General features: G+C 43.4%; 1 protein-coding gene across 1 annotated transcript in view; it reads left to right on the top strand.

Moving 5' to 3' along the window:
- MIB1 (MIB E3 ubiquitin protein ligase 1) overlaps nucleotides 1-25574 on the top strand; it is a 1882202-nt gene that overhangs the window by 19047 nt on the left and 1837581 nt on the right. Inside the window, exon 2 of the mRNA XM_044065767.1 lies at nucleotides 21150-21321. Coding sequence (XP_043921702.1) covers nucleotides 21150-21321 — 172 coding nt within the window. The remainder of the gene's footprint in view (nucleotides 1-21149; nucleotides 21322-25574) is intronic.

Below are 25574 nucleotides of genomic sequence, written 5' to 3'. Positions count from 1 at the left end.
GGACCTAGTCCAAGATACTGTTCTTGTTGGTCCTCTTATCAGCTTGCATGGGTTATTTTTTAGTCAATCAAGGTTGCAGAGTTGACTGTCTAATAAGAGATCACAGCATAGTAGCTTGGTTTTAGTAGATTCACCCACTCATACTGCTGTATCTTCCAGGTGCCTTGGTGGTTTATTTGTGGGACTGTAGATTATTGTGATGTTATCATCTGTAGAGAGCTAATAGGATATTAACAATTATTTCAGAATCTTTATTGAAAAAAAATTTTTTCTTTACCTCCATGTTGTCGCCTCACAGTAAGACGCTGTCCGGTTCGATTCTCAGCTAGAGCGTCTTCTGCGTAGAGACATGCATGAATGGGCGTACCTTCGTAGAAGGTTGTGCGTCAGGCCTGGCAAGCCGGTACATAAAAATCAACTGCCAATCATTAGCGGACCGGAGTTCCGTTGTGGCGACCCCTAACCGGGAAAAGCCGAAAGACACAAACAAACCTCCATTGTAATGACTGGCTGTGCACGCAGTGCAAAAGATGTCTGTTTTCAGATAAGGTAACACTTTTTAAAAATAATTTTTATGTAAAGGTCTTTCTTTTATACAAGATCTTTATTCAGATGTATTCATAGTTACGCAACTAGTAATATACCACGAATAAACCAATATTACATTGTATTAACACATGTCTAATTTGTTAACCAGAATGAATGATAACAGAAGATTATTCAAGTAAAACAGCTTTATTATTTCTGAGTGTAGAACTCCACTGCCTTTCTAATTCAGCCTTATTTTTGTACTGTGGTAGCTGTTACACGCTTTCCATTCAAACAGCCCAGACAGTGGGGGAAATAAGATGATTTCACTTGAGGCCGTAGTGGCCATACTACTAATTTAGACCCCACCCAAACCTGCAACGTGCCCAGTGCAAATGCTCAGCTCTGGTCAATGCTAAGAGGTCCAGTCTCCATAATCCTATTTCTGTAGATTAACCATGTCCCCTTCTTATTCAAATGTTTCTGTCAGGGCTTACCACTTGCCCATTCTGGTGTACTGTTTAGCATATTGAGCCACTGTTATAAGAGGCATTCTTAACTTATATTTGCAAATGATAGTTTTTCTTGTCATTGTTAATGTAGACATGTTTTCTGGTAATTGAGAGCATATGAGTGCAGGTAATAGTTTAGAAGAAATTGGGACTGTCGACACAGATTTTCCAGAAAATGTCCGTTAACTACCTGGTTGCTTGAATGCAAGAACAATCTCAAAAAATGAGCTCCTAGTTTTCTCTTCCTTCTTCCAAATATCTCCAGCAATTGCTTTTCAACTGAGGGAACGTCACTCTGGTCTGTTTGTGGTGTAAAAATATCTCTGCAAGTATTTTCCAAGTAAATGTCCTGAATTTTCTCACTTGCCACCAATTCCTATTTGTTGATGTTTTCACCCACTTGGTTTTAAGTTTCACTGACTGCTCCTTTCTTAGATGTTCAACATTAGATCACTGTTGCAGCATTCTAAGCCGTTTGTTTTCCATCCTCTGACAACTGGCCAGTTTTTTGAAGCTTAAGGGTACCTGCTAGGAGCTCGAGCAGTGCTCTTTTATTATCAAGACAGGATGAGAAAAGCTTCAGAGCTTTCTTGCTACTGAAGTGCACTCTCTTGCAGGTTTTGTGGGGCTGTTGGATGACTAGTGATCCTTCATGGCCAGGCAGGCAAGTACCCAGCTGAGGAAACCTTTCAGTGTTTTAAAGAAAACTGTGTTTTTGTGAAACAAGTTTTTATTTAAGCTAAGAAAACTATTCTCTGTGGACAGTCATTCTATTGCAGGGATTTCAGCACTGTGAATATTTCTTGTTTTTTTAACAAGAAATATCTTTATTAAATTATTTAGGACATAGTCCATGTTATATTTATGTAAATGACGACAAACCATAGTGACACAATCTCAGTTGCAAACGTTAACTGTGCGACACGATTGTTGCTGCAAACATTATACATCATTTGTAACATATCCGTTCTGTTAGTCAACCATTACATAGCTCATTCAAATTCTGGCTTCTTTTAAACCTCATTCCTCCTCTTCATGTAGTGATCCCATAGTTCACATTTTTTCCTATATAATTTGTTCCTACCCTTTTCTAAAGATCCCAGTTCCAGTTCTTTTTAACTCTGTTACTATCTTCACTACTACTAGTAAAGTTGGTTTAGACTTTGATTTCCATTTTCTAATAATTGTTTTTTTGGCAGCTGTCATAATTTGACTCCGCAAGGCCTTACTATGACTAGGCAATTCCGAGTTTGTATCATAGCTTATTTCCCTAGTCACACTCCAATTGCTGAACCAGCATCTCTGACAGAGTAGTCTGTAGGGAATCTTTTAAAGTCATTACACTCCCAGAAAATATCCCAGTTACCTCTTTCTGCTCCATCATACCTCCAACATTTGCTATCTACCTGAGGAAAAATTCTTTGAAGTCTGCTTGGGGTATAAAAAATACGTATGTAAGCACTTCCTTGCAAAGATGAAAAATCTTGATTAGATTTTGTTGCATATTTGGGAGACATACATGTATCCCCCATTGTTTCTTTGTGAATTGCTTATCTAATCTTTCTTCTCAGTCCCTCCTAACTTCCTCTGATTCTTAGTCATTATGCAATGTTTTATATGCTTTACTAATTATTCCTTTATTAATGGCAACTTCTGCTCTAGATTATTCTGAAAACTTTACCAGTGCTGGTCTTTCTTTTAGGACTCCCTATTTCTTTCTCTTTGCCTGTATTCTGATATCAGTCCTTGATATGGAAGGCAATCTTTAGCCTGCAGTCTGAATAAGTTCTTGGGATCTTCCCACTCTATTACCTTTATCTCTCTGCTTGTTTGCTCCCGGTACCTTGGTTCCTTTGCCAGTTTTCTCCACTACATTCCCGCCCCCTCTTGCCCACTGTCTGTATCCCTAATTGCAGTCATCCCTATCGACAGAATCTCCTTTCTCCATTCCTGTGTTGGCTTAGTTCTTAAAGACCTTCTGCTACTTTATGAATATAATTTTCTGTATGATTTTTGTTGTTCTCCTTAAAGCAAAATCCCAGTCTCTCCCTGTTACTTGAGCCCCCCCCCCCACACCTTTCATCTCTCTTTCCACTTTGAATTATAGTTTTCTGCTTGTGCTATGTATAGGAGCCTTAACTGTGTTGCTCTGCAATACTCCTTCAATTCAGGTAATACCAGTCCGCCCTGTCCTATTAGAAGAATAAGCTTATCCCACTTGACTCTTGCCGTCTTCCCTTCCCAGGTAAAATCTTTCAGCTCTGTTAATTGCTATCTACAACTTATCCTCTGGTTGATAAAAATATACCTGAGAGTACTGTGACTGGTTGTGAAAAAAACGTGCAAGTCTGCTTGTTGAGCTTTAGTTTTCTTGTATAGAACTTGTAAGTTATGGGCAGGACTGGTACTTTTTGAAGACTGTCAAAGGATTTTTTTTTCTTAAGTCTGAAGGATTTACCTTTTTATCTAGAACTGTATTTACCCTCTCTTGCAGGCTCCACTGACAGCCTTTGAGGCTTCATTTGGGTCTTCAGCTATGGGACAGTTACCAATCTCCTCTGTTCTTCCTTCCCCCAGCTGCAAGAAGAAAAAATTTGCCAGTCTTTGGATGTCGGGCTCAAAGTCCCGCTGGTGTAGCATCAACTGCCAGTAAGGACTGGAGGATTGACATGTTCTTGCGACTGCAGGGTTGCTCTCTGCAGGCAAGGGGAAACCACTTTTGTTAGTCTTGGGGGAATGGGGTGTTAGTAGGATCCTACCTTGCCAAGAAAAAAAGTCTGAATTCCTGGAAAGTGTACCTGCATTAGATCAATTTTTTACTAAGAATTATAGCAGGAAAAATATATATAAAATGTAGTTTGACAAGGGCTTGATTTCTACTTTTTATTTGCTTATTTCTCCTTTAAATAAAAGAAAGAGATGCCGGTCTTTCTGATAGTGATTTTCAGTCAGATGAACAGGGATTGCAGGGAATAGGACAGTTATGTAAAATCTTATAAAAGTAGATGCAAGGAAAACTAAATAGAAGCTGCACATCCCGGAAGGAAAAAGACCAGAAGGATGGAGGGAAGGAATGAATACTGCAATGATGAAGGCAAGGAGATCTACTGTTATGTTAAGATTTTGCACAACTATACTATGTCCTTACACCCACCGCTGCAGTATTCATTAAGTATGGGAGAGTGCCAAAACTCAAGAAGATACTTTGGAGGAGGAAGCTACAGTAGAGCCCTCTAAGAAGCCATGAAGAACGGTATTAGCAAAACCATCTCTAGCTCTGGAGATACCATCCAACTTGTAGTGTTTTTTAAAAGTATGTACAGAAGTCAAGGTAGCTGCTTCAAGAATAGAATTGGTGTCTAAGCCCTTGAAAAAAAGCACGAAAAGAAGCCACAGCTCTAGTTGAATGAACCTTTACAGAAGAAGGAAGACTCTAGACATGAAAAGTGTAACAAAAAGAAATGGCATTTGAAATCCAGGTATAAATAGTTTGCTTGGAAACGGCTAATCCTAAAGACCTAGGATGAAAGGGAACAAACAAGTGATCAGATTTTGTGATAGCTTTAGTCTTACTCAAATAAAATCTGAGCTGTCTGTGCATGTCCAAAGTATGCAGTACCCTCTCACTCTCAGATTATGGACAGGGGAAAAAGTAGGCAAATTAATAGACTAATTAAGTGACCACTCATTAACCATCTTGGGCATAAAAGAAGGATTAGTACACAAAGGCACCTTGTCCTCATGGAATATCAAAAAAGGTGGAAAAGCCATAGGGGCTTGCAACTCGGGAGTCAAAATCAAAACTAGAAACAGAGCCTGGGCCAGTTGGAGAACTAAAGCCCCACTCGACCATCTAAAATATCGTCAACTGAGGAACGATACAAAAAATTATATTTTACTAGATGAAAAAAAGCTTCTGCCAAAGTCTCCTACAAAAACACCAAAACAACCCTCAAAAGTTCTGGGCAGGCTTAAATCAACTACTTCTTCATCCAGGTCATTCTACCATCCCAACCCCGGCTAACCACACCCATAGTTCCCCAGAGACCATAGCTTGCACTTATAATAACTTTCACTGAAACAATCCAATCCTTGGCAAATCAACTAACCCCCACAGACTTAAACCACACCCCTAATCTACCCACTAATCGCCCCCAATTTAGCTTCCAACCGATATCCACTAGTTTTATCAAAACACTTATAAAAAACTAAAATCTACCACCCTCGCTGCTGACCTCCTCCCTGCAGAGTACCTACAAATAGCTGCAGATGCCATTGCATATCCCATATCTATCCTTACCAACAGAATCTTATCTGAAAGTGCTATCCCCTCCCTCTGTAAAATATCCCATGTCATCCCATTCCATAAAGGTGGTAGTTCTGCAGACATATCCTACAGGTCAACAAAACCATACAGACCATCAGTAAGAAGCTTTGGTCACTGTATAGGAACAAGACATTTTTAGCCCCACTGGTTAGGACTGCATTTGCCCAGTCACACCTACTCTCTACTCTTTTTTTATATGCCTCGCCTGTACTCTCAAACCATCCAAACTAGGTAAGCTGTCCTATAGCTACAACCATATTGCCAGATTCACCACTGGCTCCACCTATAGAACTCACCACTGCCAGAACCTGAAACAACTAGAGTGGCTAAAACTGCCCAGCTTAATTCCATTCAATCAGCTCTTAATAGCGCACAAAATTCTCTACCACCCTCAGGATACCCCCTCACTTATAAATATTATTAAGCCATATAGCACCTGAGATCCCTACGGTCAGCCAACAAACTACTGGTTCAAACTCACAAAGCTAATAACTCTGCTGGTGAATCCCTTTTTGCCAACTTTGTTGGCAAAAACCTGGAATTCGTTGCCAAACTATATAACCCTACAATCCTCCAAAAGTCTCTTCAAAAAAAAAAAAAAACCTCAAACAGTATCTCAAAGTGAACTGGCTTTGCCCATGTACCAACCCTGATTAAGTTATAAACTGAAAGCATAATCTGTAAATATCATAACATGTAACTACGTCACCAAGCTCTATATCCAATCTGACGTCTCTTGCTTTTAATTGTCTGTTCATGAGAATTGTGAGTCCCTTCTAGGGAACACTACTAAGCCATTGTACATAATCACTTTGTTTTACATTTTCTAATGTTATCCAACTTGTTGTGTAATCTATGTAAGTTTGTCTATTTGGTGTTTTTCTCCCAGGCCTCCACTGAAAATGGACATGTATCCAGTCGGACTATCCCGGTAAACAAATGTAAAATAAATAAATAAACATGGACACTTATCTGGCAGAGGTAAGAGCTAACAAAAGAACTGTCTTTTGAAGAACAGTGTTGCAAGGAAGCTGAAACAGCAGGCTCAAAAGGAGGCCAAGTCAGTTTCTCCAGACAAAATTAATATCACAGGGAGGTCTAATATTAAGAATCCCTTTAAGAAATTGTTTAGTCTCCAATCTAGAAGCTAAAGGAGGAGATGTGAAGTTGTTTAATCTCGCCTTCATTTTTACTGATGTTTTCGGAGCTGATCCTCGGCTCCGAGTCGGTCAATTTGCAAAGCTCGAGGTCTCTAACAGCTCAAGGTCGAAGCCCTATCCCACAATGCACCTCTACCTTCCCCAGATCTAGTTTGCCGCTGCAACTGATCATGCGTTTCTCTACAGCTCAGGCCGTTTGAGAGAAGTTCTTCTTTGTGTGAAAAATTGTTCAAAAAATTCAAGATTTACTAATTGTTTACAGTTTATATAAGCTTGTGTTAGGATAGATTGTCCGTTTTTGGATTTCTCTTCATTTTTTGGTCATAAAACCATCTGTTCTCGTTTGTTGGGCGTTGGCCCTTTTTGGTTTCTGTGTTTTAGCTATTTGGCTTATTTGCCCTATCCTTCAAGCCGAGTTAGGCTTTTTGCAGTTTCTGCACTTTTTGTTAGCCGGTTTGGCTCTTAGCCATTTTAGGCTGTTTTCAGTTATTTATCTTTAGCCTGTTAGGCTTATTCTGTTATTGCTGCTACAGTTAAGCTGCCTTGTTGTACTCGTAGCTGGTTAGGCTCAGTTTCCTTTGCTAACTGTTAATAGGTTCATAGGTTCATAGGTTCATACTAGGCTATCTGCCCGAGGGCATTTACAAGCCTAGCCCATCGTTTTGTGGTTTACGCCACCCCTTTAGTATGGGGAACTATACCCCTTATTTTGCTGTGCCTCTGTCGAGCAGTGACACTGAGGTAATCCCTGGGGTATATCTGCGATCTCCCATCCATTGGTCAAGATTTCTCTTGAACAAGGCCAGCGAGGTGCTCTGCCTCACATGTACCGGGATTTTGTTCCACAGCATAGGGAGTCTTTGGGTGATGAATCTATCCCTCCAGCACGTCCTATTAATAGCCGTGTCGAGGTTTAAGTCTCCGCCCTTGTGGCTCTGATGGATCTAGATTTTTGAGGTGAAGCATATTCATCAAATCTGGGTTTGACATGGCCTTGTATGTTAGGCAAAGGTCACCTCTGAGCAAGTGGCGACTGAATAGAGCTGGAGTTCTTTCAGTCGGGCAGCATAGGACAGATTTTGAGACCCTTTATCCTTTTGGTGAGGAACTTTTGTGGCCTCTCCAGCTGCTGCAAGTGTCGGGTCAGATACATTCGAATGGGGCATTGTACTCAATCATTGGTCTGATGAGTGATGAGTAAAGGGAGACTATGACCTCCCTTGATCTAGATGAGAATCCCTTCATGATAAGGTGGGCAATGTAGAAGGTCTTCCTAACTACTTTAGCTACATGGGTGTCGAATGACAGACTACTATCAACCTGGGTCCCCAGGTCCCTGATAACTTCTTCTGTGCTCAGTGGATTGCCACCTATTTGGTAGCTAGGGGTAACCTTGTTTTTCGAAGGGTATGACTATGCATTTTTGGCATTTAACTTTAGGCCGTGGCTCTGGCACCAGTTATCCATTTCTGTGAGACCCTTCTGAAGGATATCTGTGTCAGATGTGTTTCTACTATGGCCCAGTTTGCAGTCATCTGCAAACTTTGTCAGCCATAACCCTCCTGTGTTTGCTTGTACTTGAAAAGTAGATGCCAAACAAGAGTGGGCCCAGGACTGAACCCTGTGGGACACCACTTGTGACAGGCTTTGAGTCTGACATGGCGCCAGCAACTCTGACCCTGTGGGTTCTGTCACTCAGCCAGTTTGCAACCCATCTTGTGATGTATGGGTTAACATTTAAGCTGATGAGTTTTTCAATGATACCCGAGGTGGGGTATTGTATCGAAGGCCTTAGCCAGATCGAGGTAGGCTGTATGGACTGCCTTTCCCTCATCAATGGCTTTGGTGACTGTTTCGAAAAAGTCAACCAAGTTTAAAAGGCATGATCTGCCTTTGACAAAGCCAAACTGGGTTGGATCCAAAGTCTGCAAATTCCCTATGTCTTTATTTATGAGGACCATTATGATCCTCTCCATGTTGTTGTTGTTTTCATTACTGAGGTTGTACTGTTTTATTATCATTATTATGTCTGAGAAGGCCAAGTCAGGGTTTAAGAGATGCCCTAAATGCAACCAAAAGATGTCTATTACTGATGGACACTCCACCTGTGTATATTGTTTGGGAGAGGTCCATCTCCAAGAAGTTTGCTCCATTTGCCATGGATTCAGCACTAGGGTTTTGGCAGAAAAATCTAAGTTGGTGGAGAGTGGCTTGATTAAGTCTGCATTTCAATTAGACTCTGATTCTGCTCCAGGAAAACCAAAACCCTCTTCTCCTGCTGCTTCTTCAACAAGTTCGGGTCCGAAGGGCTCTTCAGTTCCGAAAGCATCTAAGAAAGCTCCTGTCTCAGCTCCATTGACATTGGAACCGACCGTACAGGTTGTTGGTAGGAGCAGGTCTCCGGTCTTGGAACCGATATCTCCTATCTTGAGATCCCCGATTCTGGTTTCACCGGCTCCATCGGTAGATTCCTCTTGGGCTTCCAGACTGTCTGATTCAGATGTGGATCGTGTGGTACAGAGTCTTTTACAGGATCCAGTGCTAGCTAAAATTCTGTTGGCTTCGACTCAAGCAGCTTCAGAACTGACAAAGTCCTCTCCTGTAGTTTCTGCTCCTCCTCCGACTTGAATCAAGACATCGGAGCCGGAGGAGGCTATTCAGTCATTTGTGGAACCGTCTGTGCCGACACTCACTTCAGATCTGTCTACCGGCAACCCTGATGTCCTCTGCTCTGGCGGCAAAATCTGGGAGCCGACACTCTCCTGTTGGTTCTTGGGGGGGGTCTAACTGATGCGTCTGTTCCGACTCTCCTCCTTGGGGCTTTGGCTCAGATGGGTTCAGCTCCTACCTCTGGCTCGGTGCTGGCAGTTCTGGTGCGGGAGGTGTCTTCGGACATGGGTGCTTCCTTGTGTCGGAGCCGCGGTGCCTTCGATGCCATGAGGGTTTTGTCCCCCCGGACAGCCACAACCTCTGATATGGCCACGTCCTTCCAGAAAGTGCCGGAATCTTCTCCGTCACTACAGACCCACCGTAAGCATGGGGACCTGGAGCCTCAGGATGCCTCTTTGGGGGAACCCTGCTCTTCCGAGACCTCCCCAGAAGTTCCCACTGACGAGGTCCCTCCGAAGAGGTTATGTAAGAGGAGACATTTAGATTCCCCTCAGGAATCCATCGCGTCTGACACCAATTTGGAGGAATCTGAAGGGTCCCCAAAGTCCCCCCTCTGACGATATCTCCTTTGGGGATATTCTTGAGATCCTTAAGCAGAGGGGTGACTGGCAGCCCCTGGACCCTACCTTGGACAAATCGGTGCTCCTGAAGGTTTTCGGGTCTCGACCCTCCACCTCTTGGGTGTCTCCGCCGTTCGATGAGTTGATGGATCTTTTGTCTCGAAGGGCGTGGGAGTCACCTGATTCTATGGAGCCTGTCCCTAGGAGGCCCAGCAAATACATTTCAGTTCAAGATAAGTCCTTCTTATTCAAACCCATACCTGTTGATGCCATGGTGGCGGTGGCAGCCACGAAGAAAGAGATGTCAGAGACCTCTACGTCTGTCCATCCTCCTAATAGAAAATCTAGGATCATGACAGATATGATCATGGACAGATACGGTAAGCACATGTTCAGTTCTACGACCTTTGCTCTTCTGTCATTGAGCTACCTAACCCACTTCACAAGGCTTCAGAGAGATCTCATGAAAGAGCTTGGAGATGCTCTCCAGGATGCAGTAGCCGATTCAGTGGCGGACAAAGTGATGTCTCAGCTTGCTACCCTCAACTCTATCATAAACACTTCCTTGCGCCTCATATCTTACACAGCTGATGGGACGAGTAGGGCAGTAGGTACAGGCATTGCTCTGCGGAGACATTCCTGGATGCGCTTATGCTCTTTTGCGGAACTTTTAAGTCGTTATTTGTGAATGCCCCTTTCGAGGTTTCTTCTTTGTTTGGACCAAAACTTACAGACACTCAACAGATGTGAGCAAGACAGAAAGACTCTTATCTGCTGTAGGAGTCTGTTTTTCTACATCTAATAGACCTTATCCTAAAGGTCAATGGGGAGGGTAAATGGGGTTCTGGAAGACACAGAGGTTTTCCGAACTCACAAGGTGAAGCCTCCTCCAGGGGCAGAGGAGGGGGCAATAGTGGAAGACGCCCACATGGCAGAGGGCGTCCGCAGAACCAGGGTGACGGGGATCCATTCTTTTGCAAGCCCTATCAGCGCTCCTGAAAGGAGGCCCGACCATCTTGCTCTGTAGGCAGTCGGGGGATGTTTGTCTTTGTACCTAGGCACTTGGCTAAAAATTTCAGAAGACCGTTAGGTACAAAACTTTATATCCAGAGGATATTTCATCCCCTTTCATTCACAACCCAGACTAACAAAAGAAATCCCAGACGTTCCACCCAGTCTACGGGATGTGGCATCAATAGAGGTCCAAAAACTATTACAGAAAAGAGTCATCTAAGCAGTCCCAGCAGACCAGCAAAGATCCGGAACTTACTCAAGGTTCTTTTTGGTGCCAAAGAAGACAGGGGAGTGGAGACCTGTTTTGGACCTCAGCAGACTCAACAAATATGTGGTAAAGACAAAGTTCCAGATGGTCACGCTTCAGTCCATACTCCCGTTCTTAGGGAAGGACAATTGGATGTGCTCTATAGATCTCCAAGATGCGTACTACCATATCAAAATGGCCAGGCCATCCAGGGATCATCCACGCTTCAGGCTGGGAGCCAGTCACTTCCAGTTGCGGGCCCTGCCCTTTGGTCTCGCAACAGCCCCCAGAGTGTTCACCAAATGTATGGCAGTGGTCATGGCTCACTTGAGACATTTAGGAATTCGGGTGTTTCCATATTTGGATGACTGGCTCCTCACCGCGCCCACCAGGCATCAACGTATTCGAGCAAGGGACACTGCCTTAGATCTATGTTTCCAACTGGGCATTACGATAAATTCAAAAAACTCTGCTTTATTGCCATTGCAGCATACAGTGTTTATAGGAACAGACTTAGACATGGTCAGCATGTCTCTAAAGCTTCCTTTAGAAAGAGTCCTTACCCTACGGCAACAAGTTGTGGGTCTCCTGTCAAAACACAGTACCAGCATCGCAGATTCTCAAGTTGCTTGGCACTGTGGCAGCAGCGATTATTGCAATTCCCCTGGCGAGATCTCAAATGCGCATTCTTCACTGGCTGCTATTCACACAGTGGATGTTTCAGGACTTACAGATGAATCACCCAGTTCTGATAACCAACTCTTGCAAGGATGATCTTCGGTGGTGACTAACATCCGAGATGGTGACTATGGGACGTCCCTTTGTCCTCCCGGCTCCAGTTGCAACGGTAACCACAAACTCCTCCCTGATCAGGTGGGAGGGCATTATCAGGGATGGACAGCCCAAGGTACATGGCACGTTCACGAGGCTCATTTGCACATAAACATCCTAGAGTTGAGAGAGGTTCTCTTAGCGTTGCAGTCCTTTCAAGACTCTCTTCCTCTAGGCATGATTGCGATCCAGTCAGACAACATATCCGTAGTCTGGTATATAAACAAACAAGGCGGAACCAGATCTTACCCCCTATGTCGCGAGGCTCTAAGATTATGGAAATGGGCAGAGTCCTCCCAGCACTTTGTGATAGCAACGCACATCCCAAGGAAATCCAACTTGATAGCGGACAAACTTAGCAGAGCAATTCTGTTGCCTCACGAGTGGTCTCTCAAGAACGAAGTAGTGGAAGTGATTTTCTGCAGATGGGGCCAGCCTTGCTGCGACCTTTTTGCAACCCCCACAAACACAGAGTGCAACAACTACTTTGCCCTGATCCCTCAACAGGGAGAACCCCCGAGGGACACACTCATTCACGATTGGCCTCCGGGGCTCCTTTATGCCTTCCCTCCATTTCCCCTGATTCCCAAAGTTTTACAGAAAGCCAGTTTTCTGGGCAGGGCACTTATCTTAATAGCCCCATATTGGCCTCATCAAATTTGTTTCCCCTTTCTGAAGCCTCATCTACTGGAGGAGCCTTTGATCCTGGACCCAGTGCCGGATCTGTTGATCCACTCGTCAGGAGCTCTTCACCCTTCTCTTCAGTCCATCAGACTGACAGCTTTGCTGCTCCAATTCCCAGAATATCCAGGTTACAAATTTATCAGAAGAGGCTCATAGGTTGGTACTAGGCTATCAGCCCTAGGGCCTATACAAGCCTAGCCATAACAATTCCGTGGCTATTTCTTCCCACATTATTTACTTTCCTGGACCCCTGTCTAGCAGGGCGACTGACGTGATCCCTGGGGTGAATTTCCTTTCTGAAGACCAACAGCAACTCAAAGCATAAATTGTAGAACAAACCAGGCAAAACAGGAATGCAGGATGCCCCAACAGCCTTCAAAGGAATTTCCTTTCTCCCATCCAGTCGTCAAGGTTCCTCTTGAAGAGGTCCAAAGAGGCACTCTGCTTGACATGTATGGGCAATCTATTCCAGAGTCTGGGGAGTCTCTGGGTCAGGAACCTATCCCTCCAGTATGTTTTGTTGATTGTGATGACAAGGTTTAGATCCCTGGAGCATGTAGCTCTGAGGGATTGGGATTTCTTTAAGTGTAGCATGTCCAACAGCTCTGGGTTTGACATGGCCTTGTATGTTAAGCAGAGATCGCCTCTGAGTAGACGATATGCGACAGAGTATAGCTGGAGTTTTTTAAGGTGGGCAGCGTAGGGCATCTGCTTTAGGCCTGTGATTCTTTTAGTGAGGTATTTCTGAGGCCTTTCCAGTTGTTGCAGATGTCTTGAGAGGTACATACCAAATGGGGCGTTGTATTCTATGATGGGTCTAATGAGGGATGAGTACAGTGGGACAATTACCTCCTTTTTTCTGGATGAAAAGCCCTTTGTGATGAGGTGTGCCACATAGAAGGATTTCCTGACTGTTGTGGTGATGTGGTTATCGAAGGTGAGACCACTGTCCACCTGTGTCCCTAAGTCTCTTATCACACTTTCTGTGTTTAGTGTACTGCCACCTATATGGTAATTCATGGATACATGTTTTTCCCCAAAGGGGATAACAATACATTTCTTGGCATTGAGCTTGAGCCCATGGCTCTGGCACCAAGCATCTGTTTCTGTAAGGCCCTATTGGAGAGTATCCACATCATTTGGGGATTCAATAATGGCTCCCAGTTTGCAGTCATCTGCAAACTTTGTTAGCCAGAGTCCCTTAGTGTTGACCTGTACTTCAGAGAAGTAGATGCCAAGCAAGAGCGCCCCAGGACTGAACCCTGAGGTACTTCCACTTGTCACTTGTCTGGAGCTGGATTTGGAGTCGGCTACTTTTACAGTGTGGGTTCTATCAGTAAGCCATTTAGCAACCCATTGGGTGACATAGGGATTAATGCCCAACTTAGTAAGTTTATCTATGATTCCAGAGTGGGGGATGGTGTCAAAGGCCTTGGCAAGGTCTAGATAGGCTGTGTGGACCACCTTACTCTTGTCCATGGCTCTGGAGACTGATTCAAAGAAGTCAGTCAGGTTCAGGAGACAAGATCGGCCCTTCACAAACCCAAACTGGGTGGGGTCCAGTGTTTGAAGGTTGCCAATGTCTTTGTTTATAAGTTCCATTATAATACGCTCCATGGCCTTGCAGATAAGGCTTGTCAGACTGATGGGACGGTAGTTTCCGGGATCCAAGGTGGATCCCCCCCTTGTGGATTGGGATAACTGTAGCTCTGCGCCACTCAGTGGGCACGAAACCTGAGGTGAGGCTATGATTAAACATGACACTTAGGTGAGGTGCCAGTTCATATTGTAGTTCATGTAGTACACAGCCCGGGATGTCATCTGGTCCCATGGATGCTGTATTCTTGGCTTTAGAGAGTGCGTTTTGTACCTGTGTGGCCGTTATTACTGGAATTTGGCAATCTTCCGGTATTGAGATGGGCCGTTTAGGGGGTGAGAGGGGGGTGAAGTTGGCACTGAATTGATCTGCCAGGATATTGGCAATATCCTTCGGATCAGTATATTTAATGCCATTCTGTTTTAGCTCAGAGCAGCTCAACCTATTCTTTTGTCTTCACATAAATCTTTAACCAGGAAACTTTATCTCAGTCAGTGGAAAAGGTTTTCCATCTGGGCCCATCAAAATAACATTGACCCTTTTCTGGCTTCCATTTCAGATATATTGGAGTTTCTGACATAACTGTTCAATGAAGGAGCAGCAGCAACAACCATCAGTGCAACTGGCTGCTATTTCTAATTTTCACATAGGTGATTCTGAAAATGGTATTATGTCTAACAAGTTGGCTAAGGCATTTTTGAAGGGTACGATGCACTTAAAACCACCTATCAGATCCCCTACTGCTCCATGGAATTTGTACGTAGTCCTATCCAAGATTATTTTTCTGCACTTTGAACTTGCTGCTTCTTGTGAGCTGAAATATCTTTCTTGGAAGACCATTTTTTTGGTGGACATTACATCAGTATGCAGAATTTCGGAGTTACAAGCCCTTTCTATTAAGCAGCCATACTTGATATTTCACAAAGATAAGGTTTCCCTCAGAACAAATCCATCGTTCTTGCCAAAAATTTGTTCCGAATTCACACTTAATCAAACGATTGAATTACTTGTTTTCTTTTCCAATCAGTCAAATCAATTGGAATATATGCTTCACACACTTGATGTCCATAGACAACTTTGTTTCTGTTTGGACAGGGCAAAGGACCATAGGAGGGTTGATCAACTGTTTGTCTTCTCAAATTCTAGAAATAGTGCACTGGTATCCAAATCTTCCTTGTCTAAATGGCTTTCTGGTTGTATATCCTTTATTTACCATGAAGCAAGCATTGCGTTACATGACACAGTCAAAGCTCACTCTACCAGAGCTGTTTCTACTTCTATAGCCTTTTTGACCAGGCTACCTATTGATTCCATTTGTGCAGCTGCCACCTGGTCAAAGCCACATACCTTTTTATATCTCACTACACACTAGACAAGGCCTCTAGGGACAGAGCTTTATTTGGGTCTGCTGTCCTTAGGCAGGTACTCCCATGAGCCATCCAAGATTATGGTGCTGGGGACGCTACCCATCAGTAAGAATGAAGGCGAGATTGAACAACTTCACATAAAGAAATTATGTACTTACCATAACGTTCCATGTGAGTTGTTCTTGTCGCCTTCATTATTATGACCGCAACCTACCCCCATCCAATGTCTGGATGTTCGAGAGGTTCTGCTTTGGTTTTTGTTCTCCTGAGGAGTTTCCTCTCACTACTTGTCTTTATGATTTCCTTGAAATCTGGGGTAGGTTTAATGCTAGTTGGCAGCAAACAAGATCTGGGGAAGGTAGAGGTGCATTGTGGAATAGGGCTTTGGCCTGGAGCTGTTCGAGACCTCGAGCTTTGCAAATTGGCAGACTCGGAGCCGAGGATCGGCTCGGAACCCATCAGTAAGAATGAAGGCGAGAAGAACAACCCACGTGGAATGTTATGGTAAGTACATAACTTAAAGGCAGACAAGCAGAAATATGATGTGGGCCTTAATAGAAGAGTAGGCCAAACCAGCATTGAGTAACTCACACAAATAAGAGAACCAAAGGAACACCCACAGTAAGTGGGTCCAGGGTACGAGAGAAACACTAAATAGAAAGCCTCTTCCATTTAGATAAGTAGGATTTCCTGTTCATATGTTTCCTTGCCTCCTGCAGGACCTGTAGCATGCCCTCAGAAAAAAGATGTCTATGAGGAATCAAAACCTTATCACCCACTGTGTCATTTGAAGCGTGGACAGGTGGGGATGGATGACCTATCCCTTATCTTGTGTGAGTAAATCCACCTTGTGAGGTAACTTGTGGTGATTGCCCTTGGCTAGATGCAGAAGTAGAGGGAACCAGTGCTGTTGTGGCCAAAAAAAGTCACCAACAAGATTTTGGGAGCATCCTGTTGAATCTTGAGTAGTACTTTCAGAATGATTGGGGGGGGTGCATAAAGAAACATCCCCTTCCAAGAAAATGAGTCTGTGTTCACCTTCCACACCAGAGGACCTGGGACTCTGGCACAAAACAGAGGAAACTGTTCACCAGTGGGGTACTCCTCAAGTAAATCTCTTTGCCTCCCCTCTGAATAATGTCTAGAAACACATCCCTGTGAAACATCTATTCGTGGGATAGAATGAAGGATCTGCTCAGGGTCTGCCACAGTGTTCTGATCTCAAGAGGATATAAACCTGCCTGAAGAGTCACTTGATACTTGGCAGCTAGATTCCATACCAGAAGTGCCAAATGGCAAAGAAGTTAAGGTCTTGTTCCCCCTGTTTGTTGATGTACCACATAACTGTGGTATTGTCTGTGAATACCTTTTGAGAGGCCCCAGAGAGAAGAGCATGAAAGGCCTGAGGAGCCAGCATAAGAACTCTCTTTTCTCTGACATTGATGTGCTCTTTCTGTTGATGAGGTGACCACACTCCTGTACCTTCAGGGAGGCAAAAGTTGCTCCCCATGCCATATCTGAAGCGTCCGTGAACAGATCCTGAAAGGGAAGTGGGGGATGAAAAGGGAGTCCTGGATTCAGAGACATCTGCTGAATCCACCAGAGAAGTTCCTTCTTGAGATAAGGAAGAAGAGGAACTGTTTACGATGTGCATGTTGAAGCCACACCAAACTTCAGAAACCACTGGAACTTCCTCATGTGGAGTTTGGCCAGAGGGAGCATGGGAATGGTGGAAGCCATGATACCCAGAGTCCTCCAACTCCTTGGCTGTAATGGAGACCAGGGAAGAAGTCTGAAAGTAAGAAATGAGAGTTAAGGCCTTTGGAGGGGGCAGGGATGCCAGCATAGGCATCATCTGAATCGTGCAACCCAGAAAGACATGACCCTGAGAGTCTGAGAAGACTTTTTGAAGTTTATCGTGAATTCCAGTCTTTGAAGAAGAGAAATTGCAAAACGAAGATTTTACAAAAGGATCTCCGAAGAGGATGCCTGAATCAGCAGGTTGTCCAAGTAAGGAAGTGTTTGGATCCCTTGAAGCTTGCAAAAAAAATCACAGGAGTGAGGCATTGATGAGCACCCTTGGGGCAGTAGAAAGGCTAAAGGGCATAGTGCAGAACTGAAAATGCTAGGAAACGAGAAACGCAAAAACTTCCTATAAAAAGGATGGATCAGAATATGGAGATAAGCATCCTTGAGATCCAGAGACACTAGAAAGGGCTGAAGGAGCAAGAGAAGAAACAGTCTGAATGGACATCAGAAAGGAAGGCACCTTCAGAAAAGTGTTTTGATGAGAAAGATTTAAAATTGGTCTCAAAGTACCCTCTTTGCTGGGAAATATAAACATTCTTGAATAAAACCCCTTCCTCCTTTGGGACACAGGCACCCCTTGAATAGTACCATGAGACAAAGCGATCTCACAAAGTACCTCTGCGGGGGAAAAAAGGAAATTGTTCCCAAGGAGACTGAGGAATGCCCATAAAGGGAGGACTGGATATTCACACCATGAAGTACCCCTGAGGAATGGAGATGGCACCTAGTTTGTCAGGAAAGGAAGGCTTCTGAATCCATGCAGTCTGAGTGACCTTACCAGGAAGATCCCATTTACCACCCTTGTTACCTTTTAGCAGAGGGTGAGAAGGCTTATGAGCAAAGGCTGGCTTAGAAGGTTAGTTTCTCTGAAGTTTAGACATAGGAGAAACAAACCCATGGTTAAGCTCCTGTAAGGCCTTGCCCTTGTCCTGAAGAGACTTAAATCAGCAGCTGCCTCCTTAATCAAAAGTTTATTATCCAGAGGAGTATCCATCAACTTGGCCTTGATATCATCAGGTAAAGGTTGAAGCCGAAGCCAGGAACACCATTACTGAACCGTAGGCAGCAGCCTTAGAAGAGGCATCTGTTGCATCATAATTACATTTGATAGAATGACGAACCACTTGAGAGGAAGTCCCTAGCAAGGAAAGAGCAGATGATTTACTCCGAGTCTGGAAGATCAGAAAAAAGCTGACAAGCCTGAGAAAGACAAGCTAACACATACCTAGATATAGGGGTCTGATAATAAATTGTCATAAAAGCTAGGGTAGCCGAAGTATAAACCTTCTTAGCCAGCCTGTCCATGGTTCTGCTGTCCTTGTCAGAAGGCAATAACTTGGACGAAGGAAGCAGTGGAGATGACTTATCAGAGGCCACAGACACCACAGAGGGGTCAGCAGCAGGACATTTGAACAAAAAGGAGCAATCCTCAGGCAACCTGTAAAATCCTATCGGGCTTCTTGGGAGCAGGGGGCAGAGAATCAGGCACTTTAGAGACATTGGAAAAAACTTATATCCAGTAAAGCAGTCAGGACAGGAGGAATGGCCGCAGGTTTAGGAGATTCCATCTGCAGTAACTCATAGTACCTTGTATGGATATCGGAGACCTGAGCACAATTCCATTTAAAAAAAAATCCGTTGTCCTAGAGATTGTGTCCCTAAAAGAAATTTTCTCAAAAAGGAGCATCATGACTATTAGATTTATCCTCCTCCTCCTCCTCTGACCCATAGTCCAGAGAAGGAATCTGAGTAGAATAAGGGATTCTTCATCAGAATCCAACTCTTTCTTAGAAAAATTCAGTTCTCTGGGTCCTCTTCTCCACTTAAAGGCCCAGGAGGAGCAGGAACTGAAACTCCTTTGAGGAGACCTTAATGACAGTAAAGCATTAAATAACCCTTGAGTAGGTTCATAGGATGATACTAGGTTATTGGCCCAGAGGCCCTTGTAAGCCTAGCCAAGAATTTTGCCCATGTTCCCACAAAGTCAGAAACTGTTTCCTCTGTCCAGCAGGGACACCGGTGGGATCCCAGGGTTATTTTCTGTTTCCCATCTAGTCGTCTAGGTTTCTCTTGAAGAGGGCTAGAGAGGTACCCTGCTTGACATGGAGAAGGAGTCTATTCCACAGATGGGGGAGTCTTTGGGACACAAATCTATCCCGTCAGCAAGTTCTATTAATGTCATAGACCAGTTTGAGGTCTTGCGTGTGGGTTGCAAGAGTGGAGTTTGACTTATCGATATGCAGCAACTCCATCAAGGTTGATTCTAAGATGGCCTTCTATGCCAGACACAGATCACCTCTGAGCAGTGTGTACAAGACTGAGTAGAGGAGCTGGGCTTTTAGCCTATCTTGATAGGACTGGTGTTGGAGACCCTGGATTTTCCTGGTCAGGAACCTCTGTGGTCTCTCCAGCTGCTGTATATGCTTGGCAAGGTACATGCCGAAGGAGGCATTGTACTTGATAAATGGGTCTGATAAGGGAGGAGTACAGGGATGTTATGACCTCCTGTTCTTGGATGAAATACCCTTACATATGAGGTGGGCCATGTAGAAAAGTGGTGGTCGAAAGTCAGGTTGCTATCGACCTGGGTCCCCAAATTATTTAACACATGATACTTTATTAATGACTGTTTTCTCTGGGCATTCCAGTTTATGGCAATTCATAATTCCTGCAAGACGGAAAGGAATGAACCTGGCAGCATGCTGACTTGTTGGCAACAACTTTGCCTAATAGTGCTAGAGTTCAGAGTTTGGTCCTGACTTCGTTACTTACTGACTGTGCAAAATTTGCAGGTTTTTCTCGTGTCTGCATGAGTTTTCTCTGAGTCCCTCCAGCCATCAGAAAAGATGTTGATTGATTAGAGTATCTACTGTAAATATATATTGTATTTATTCTTGTGAATAAGATCATGACTGATAAAGGGTCTCTGAGGCCCAGCTCACTTAACTGATTTGTTTCTTATGGTGTTAAATGTTAATTAAGTCTGACAATTTGTCTTGTGTTTAAAATGGGTAACTGAAGCACAAGTGTACTGAATTAGGGGGGCTCAATTTTATGGGATGTCTCTTCATCACTGACATCAGAACGAACTTTTACTTTTCCAACAGGATGTCTTGTAAATAGAGCCTACCTGTTTACTGTATTTAAGGACAAATATAGTCAATTTATTTAAATTACATATGCAAATCCAAGCATTGTATACATCTCCCCTGCAGTTTGTCTGCTTGGCACTTGAAAATATCTTACAAGAAGCAGAAGTCTTGATTTTTATTACACTGTTCAAAGAAGGTCTCTTGTCTTGTACTAATTTTTATTTCCTGTCTGTACACTTTTTTTAAATTCTTCCTTCTGCATTGTTCGCTGCCACTCTCTGCTTCTTGCATTTTCCTTTACTAGTTTTATTCTTAACTTTTGATGGTTGTCTTCACAGTTTTTTTTTTTCATCTTCTTACTTGTACACCTCCTCCTGAAAAACTCTTGTTTTTATATTTTCCACCATCTGTAATGATATCCTTTCTGTGCCAAAGAAATACATTTTGTTTGCATAACTTAACCTAAATGGATTTACTTGAGGGCAGCTTTTATGAGATTTTCAGCAGGGCAGCAGCTGATAATTCTTTTCCCAAGTCTTCAGGATTTTCTGGAAGGTTAAGTGCAACAGGAATGGCAATATTATTGAATCTGTAGTGTAAACGAATGATGTTGAGGCTTAACGGCTTTTGAATATTTTATATTATTTATATTTCAGTTGTTGCTAATGATTTTTTTCTAAAAAGTACGTTCTTTGAGATTCTTAAACTCCTGTGGTGAAATCCTTATTTTGGTTTGTTTTGTTTCTGTAAGGTATAAAGCATGATGGGACTATGTGTGACACTTGCCGTCAGCAGCCCATCATTGGCATCCGTTGGAAATGTGCTGAATGTACAAATTATGATCTTTGTACTGTGTGTTATCATGGAGACAAGCATCACCTAAGACATCGCTTCTACAGGATTACAACCCCAGGAAGTGAAAGGTAAACATTTAATATTGCTGTCTAGTGTTAGTGAGATGCAAAATACTGTTTGAGATTTATGTGGAAAGAAATCTAGTTAATTTTACAAGTATGGCTACATTACTGTTGTATGCAGAGGAGAGCCTTGCACAAAAATCTTCTCATTTAAATGTACAAGTTCAGTTGGTCTTCCGTGATGTGTGTTTCCCTAATAATGACTTCCAGAATTTTCTGCCTGTCTCGTGTGTGTGTGTGTGTGTGTGTGTGTGTTTAAAACCTTTAATTGGTTCTGACTTCACCATTTTCTGTGACAGTTGTCCATTTCTTTGCCACATATATCAAGTAAGGTTGTCATTTTCCTGCCAAATTGCCTTCCCTCCAATTCATCCCATGCTCTTAGTCCTCGAATTCCAATATTTTTGATAGATATAGTTTTTCTTAAACATTCACATGCTTGATAACACTCCTGTAAATATTGCGATGGAAAGTATTGCGATTGCAGTTATCACTTAATGTATATACAGCTGTACAAAATTTGTAGATTCTGATTGGTTAATTTTTTCCTCACTGTGTTCTCAGAAATTATATGCAATTGTCATGGTTACATCTGTGTGTGTGTGTGTGTGTCTCTGTGTGTGTGTGTCTCTCTCTCTCTCTCTCTCTCTCTCCCTTGTGCACCTCACTTATACCTAACATTTTTAAAAAATTTGTCAGTTCTGAAGAAGTTCTAGATATCATTAAATAATGAAAGCGCTTAGCATCAGTTTTGCCTTAGTGTCTTTCTTTTAGTTTATAAAAAAGAAGTTTGTTGTTTTACTCCTGTAAATATGTCTGTATTCTGTTCTTATTGGGCTTTTTGCAGTCCATGCACCATTTTTTTTTAAGTTATCCTTAGAATTTTTTGTCCTTTTTTTACCTGGCATCATCATCTTCTTCTTTCGGCTATTCCCGTTAGGGGTCGCCACAGCAGATCACCTGTTTCCATTTCTTCCTGTCCTCTGCATCTTGCTCTGTCACACCAACCACCTGCATGTCCTCTCTCACCACATCCATAAACCTTATCTTAGGCCTTCCACTTTTACTGTTACCTGGTAGCTTCGTCCTTAGCATCTTTTTCCCAATATACTCCGCATCCCTTCTCAGCACATGTCCAAACCAACGTAATCTTGCCTCTCTGGCTTTGTCTCCAGACCTTCCAACCTGGGCTGACCCTGTAATATACTTATTCCTAATCCTGTCCACCCTCGTCACACCCAGTGTAAATCTTAACATCGTTAACTCTGCCACATCCAGCTCAAACTCCTGCCTTTTTGTCAATGCCACTGTCTCCAACCCATATAACATAGCTGGTCTCACTACCCTCTTGTAGACCTTCCCTTTCACTCTTACAGGTACTCGTATGTCACAAATCACTCCTGACACTTTTCTCCACCCACTCCATCCTGCCTGTACTCTCTTCTTCACCTCTCTTCCACACTCACTGTTGCTGTGAACTATTGACCCCAAGTATTTAAACTCATCCACCTTCGCCACCTCTACTCCTTGCATCCTCACCATTCCTCTATCCTCCCTCTCATTCCACACACACACATATTCTGTCTTAGTCCTGCTGACCTTCATTCCTCTTCTCTCTAGAGCATATCTCCATCTCTCCAGGGTCTCTTCCACCTGTTCCGTACTCTCACTACAGATCACAGTGTCATCTGCAAACATCATAGTCCATGGGGACTCCTGTCTGATCTCGTCTGTCAACCTGTCCATCACCATTTCAAATAAGAAAGGGCTCAGAATTGATCCTTGATGTAACCCCACCACCACCTTAAACGCATCCGTCACTCCCACCGCAGACCTCACCGCTGTCACACTACCCTCGTACATATCCTGTACCACTCTTACATACTTCTCTGACACTCCTGACTTCCTCATACAATACCACAACTCCTCTCTAGGCACCCTGTCATATGCTTTCTCCAAGTCTACAAAAACACAATGCAACTCCTTCTGACATTCTCTGTACTTCTCCATCAACACTCTCAGAGCAAACATCGCATCTGTAGTGCTCTTTCCCAGCATGAAACCATACTGCTGTTCACTAATCATCACATCCCTTCTTAACCTAGCCTCCACTACTCTTTCCCATAACTTCATGCTGTGACTGATCAATTTAATCCCTCTGTAGTTACTACAGCTCTGCACATCACCCTTATTCTTAAAAATCGGTACCAAAACACTTTTTCTCCATTCCTCAGGCGTCCTCTCACTTTCCAAAATTTCATTAAACAATCTTGTTAAAAACTCCACTGCCATTTCACCTAAACACCTCCATGCTTCCACAGGTATGTCATCTGGGCCAACAGCCATTCCATTCTTCATTCTCTTCATAGCAATCCTTACTTCCTCCTTGCTAATCCATCCAACTTCATGATTCAATATCCCTACATCATCCAGCCTTCTCTCCCTCTCATTCTCTTCATTCATCAACCCCTCAAAGTACTCTTTCCATCTCCTCAACACACTCCTCGCTTGTGAGTATGTTTCCCTCATTATCCTTTATTACCTTTACCTGCTGCACATCTTTTCTAGCTCGGTCTCTCTGTCTAGCCAATCGGTACAGGTCCTTTTCTCCCTCCTTAGTGTCCAACCTTTCGTACAACTCTTCATATGCCTTATCCTTAGCCTTCGCCACCTCTCTCTGTTTGCCATGTACCTAATCTCCTTATACTCCTGTCTACTTTCTTCATCTCTCTGACAGTCCCACTTTTTCTTTGCCAACCTCTTTGCCTGTATACTCTTCTGTACTTCCTCATTCCACCACCATGTCTCCGTGTCGTTTTTCCTCTGTCCCGATGTGATACCAAGCACCTTTGTAGCAGTCTCCCTTACTAGCTCTGCTGTAGTTACCCAGCTATTTGGTAACTCTTCACTGCCACCCAGTGCCTGTTTTAACTCATCCCTGAACTCCACCTCACAATTACCCTTTTTCAATTTCTACCATTTGATCCTTGGTGCAGCCCTCACACTCCTCCGCCTTCTTGATCACCAACATCATCCTACAAACCACCATCCTATGCTGCCTAACTACACTTTCTCCGGCCACCACTTTACAGTCTCCAATCTCCTTCAAACTGGCCCTCCTACATAAGATATAATCCATCTGTGTGCATCTTCCTCCACTCTTATATGTCGCCCTATGCTCCTCCCTCTTGTTAAAATACGTATTCACCACAGCCATGTCCATCCTTTTTGCAAAATCCACTACCATCTGACCTTCTGCATTCCTTTGTTTAACACCATATCTACCCATCACTTCCTCATCCCCACTGTTCCCTTCACCAACATGCCCATTTAAATCTGCTCCAATCACCACTCTCTCACCCTTGGGTACAGTCATCACCACTTCATCCAATTCACTCCAAAATTTTTCTTTCTCATCCATTGCACACCCAACTTTTGAAGCATATGCACTAACAACATTAATCATTACACCATCAATTTCCAGCTTCATAAACATCACTCTGTCCGACACCCTTTTCACCTCCAAAACACTCTTCGCATACTGTTGCTTCAGAATAACTCCTACGCCATTTCTACTCCCATCCACACCATGATAAAACAATTTGAACCCACCTAGACTTTCTGCCTTTCCATCTGGTCTCTTGCACACACAGTATACCAACCTTCCTTCTGTCCATCATATCCACCAGCTCTCTCCATATACCAGTCATACTGCCAACATTCAAAGTTCAGACCCTCACTACCACAGTCCTAGCCTTTCTCCTCTCTTCCTGCCTTCGGCCATGCCTTCCACCTCATCCCCTCCTTCGGCCAACAGTAGCCCAATTTCTGCCAGCACCCTGTTGGCTAACAGTACTGGTGGCGGTCGTTGTTAACCCGGGCCTCGACCAATCCGGTATGGAAATATTAACTGGTGACTGCATGAAAAGATTTGGTGAAGTTTTACGTCGGATGCCCTTCCTGATGCAACCCTCACCATTATCTGGGCTTGGGACCGGCACAAAGAAATGCACTGGCTTGTGCACCCCCAGTGGCTGGGTTTAAATTAAGGTAATATCTTTTGAACAGTCTACTGTACTTAAGATGTGTTTTTAGTAATGTTTTTGTAGTGTGGTTGTTACTTTGTTTTTCACATCACTTCACATCTTTCTTTTTTTTTTCCTCACAATGGTTATAGTAGCAGCAGGCTAAACAGGGCATACCAAACTCCCATTTCTCTGGCCACAATTCCAGCATATTTTAGGAGATGCCCAAGCATT

The sequence above is a fragment of the Protopterus annectens genome, chromosome 3.part0 (genome assembly GCF_019279795.1).
Source record: "Protopterus annectens isolate FY-2018-M chromosome 3.part0, PAN1.0, whole genome shotgun sequence".
Classification (NCBI taxonomy): Eukaryota; Metazoa; Chordata; order Ceratodontiformes; family Protopteridae; genus Protopterus; species Protopterus annectens.
Note: the sequence above shows the minus strand (reverse complement) of the source record. Positions and strands in the feature narration are given on the sequence as shown.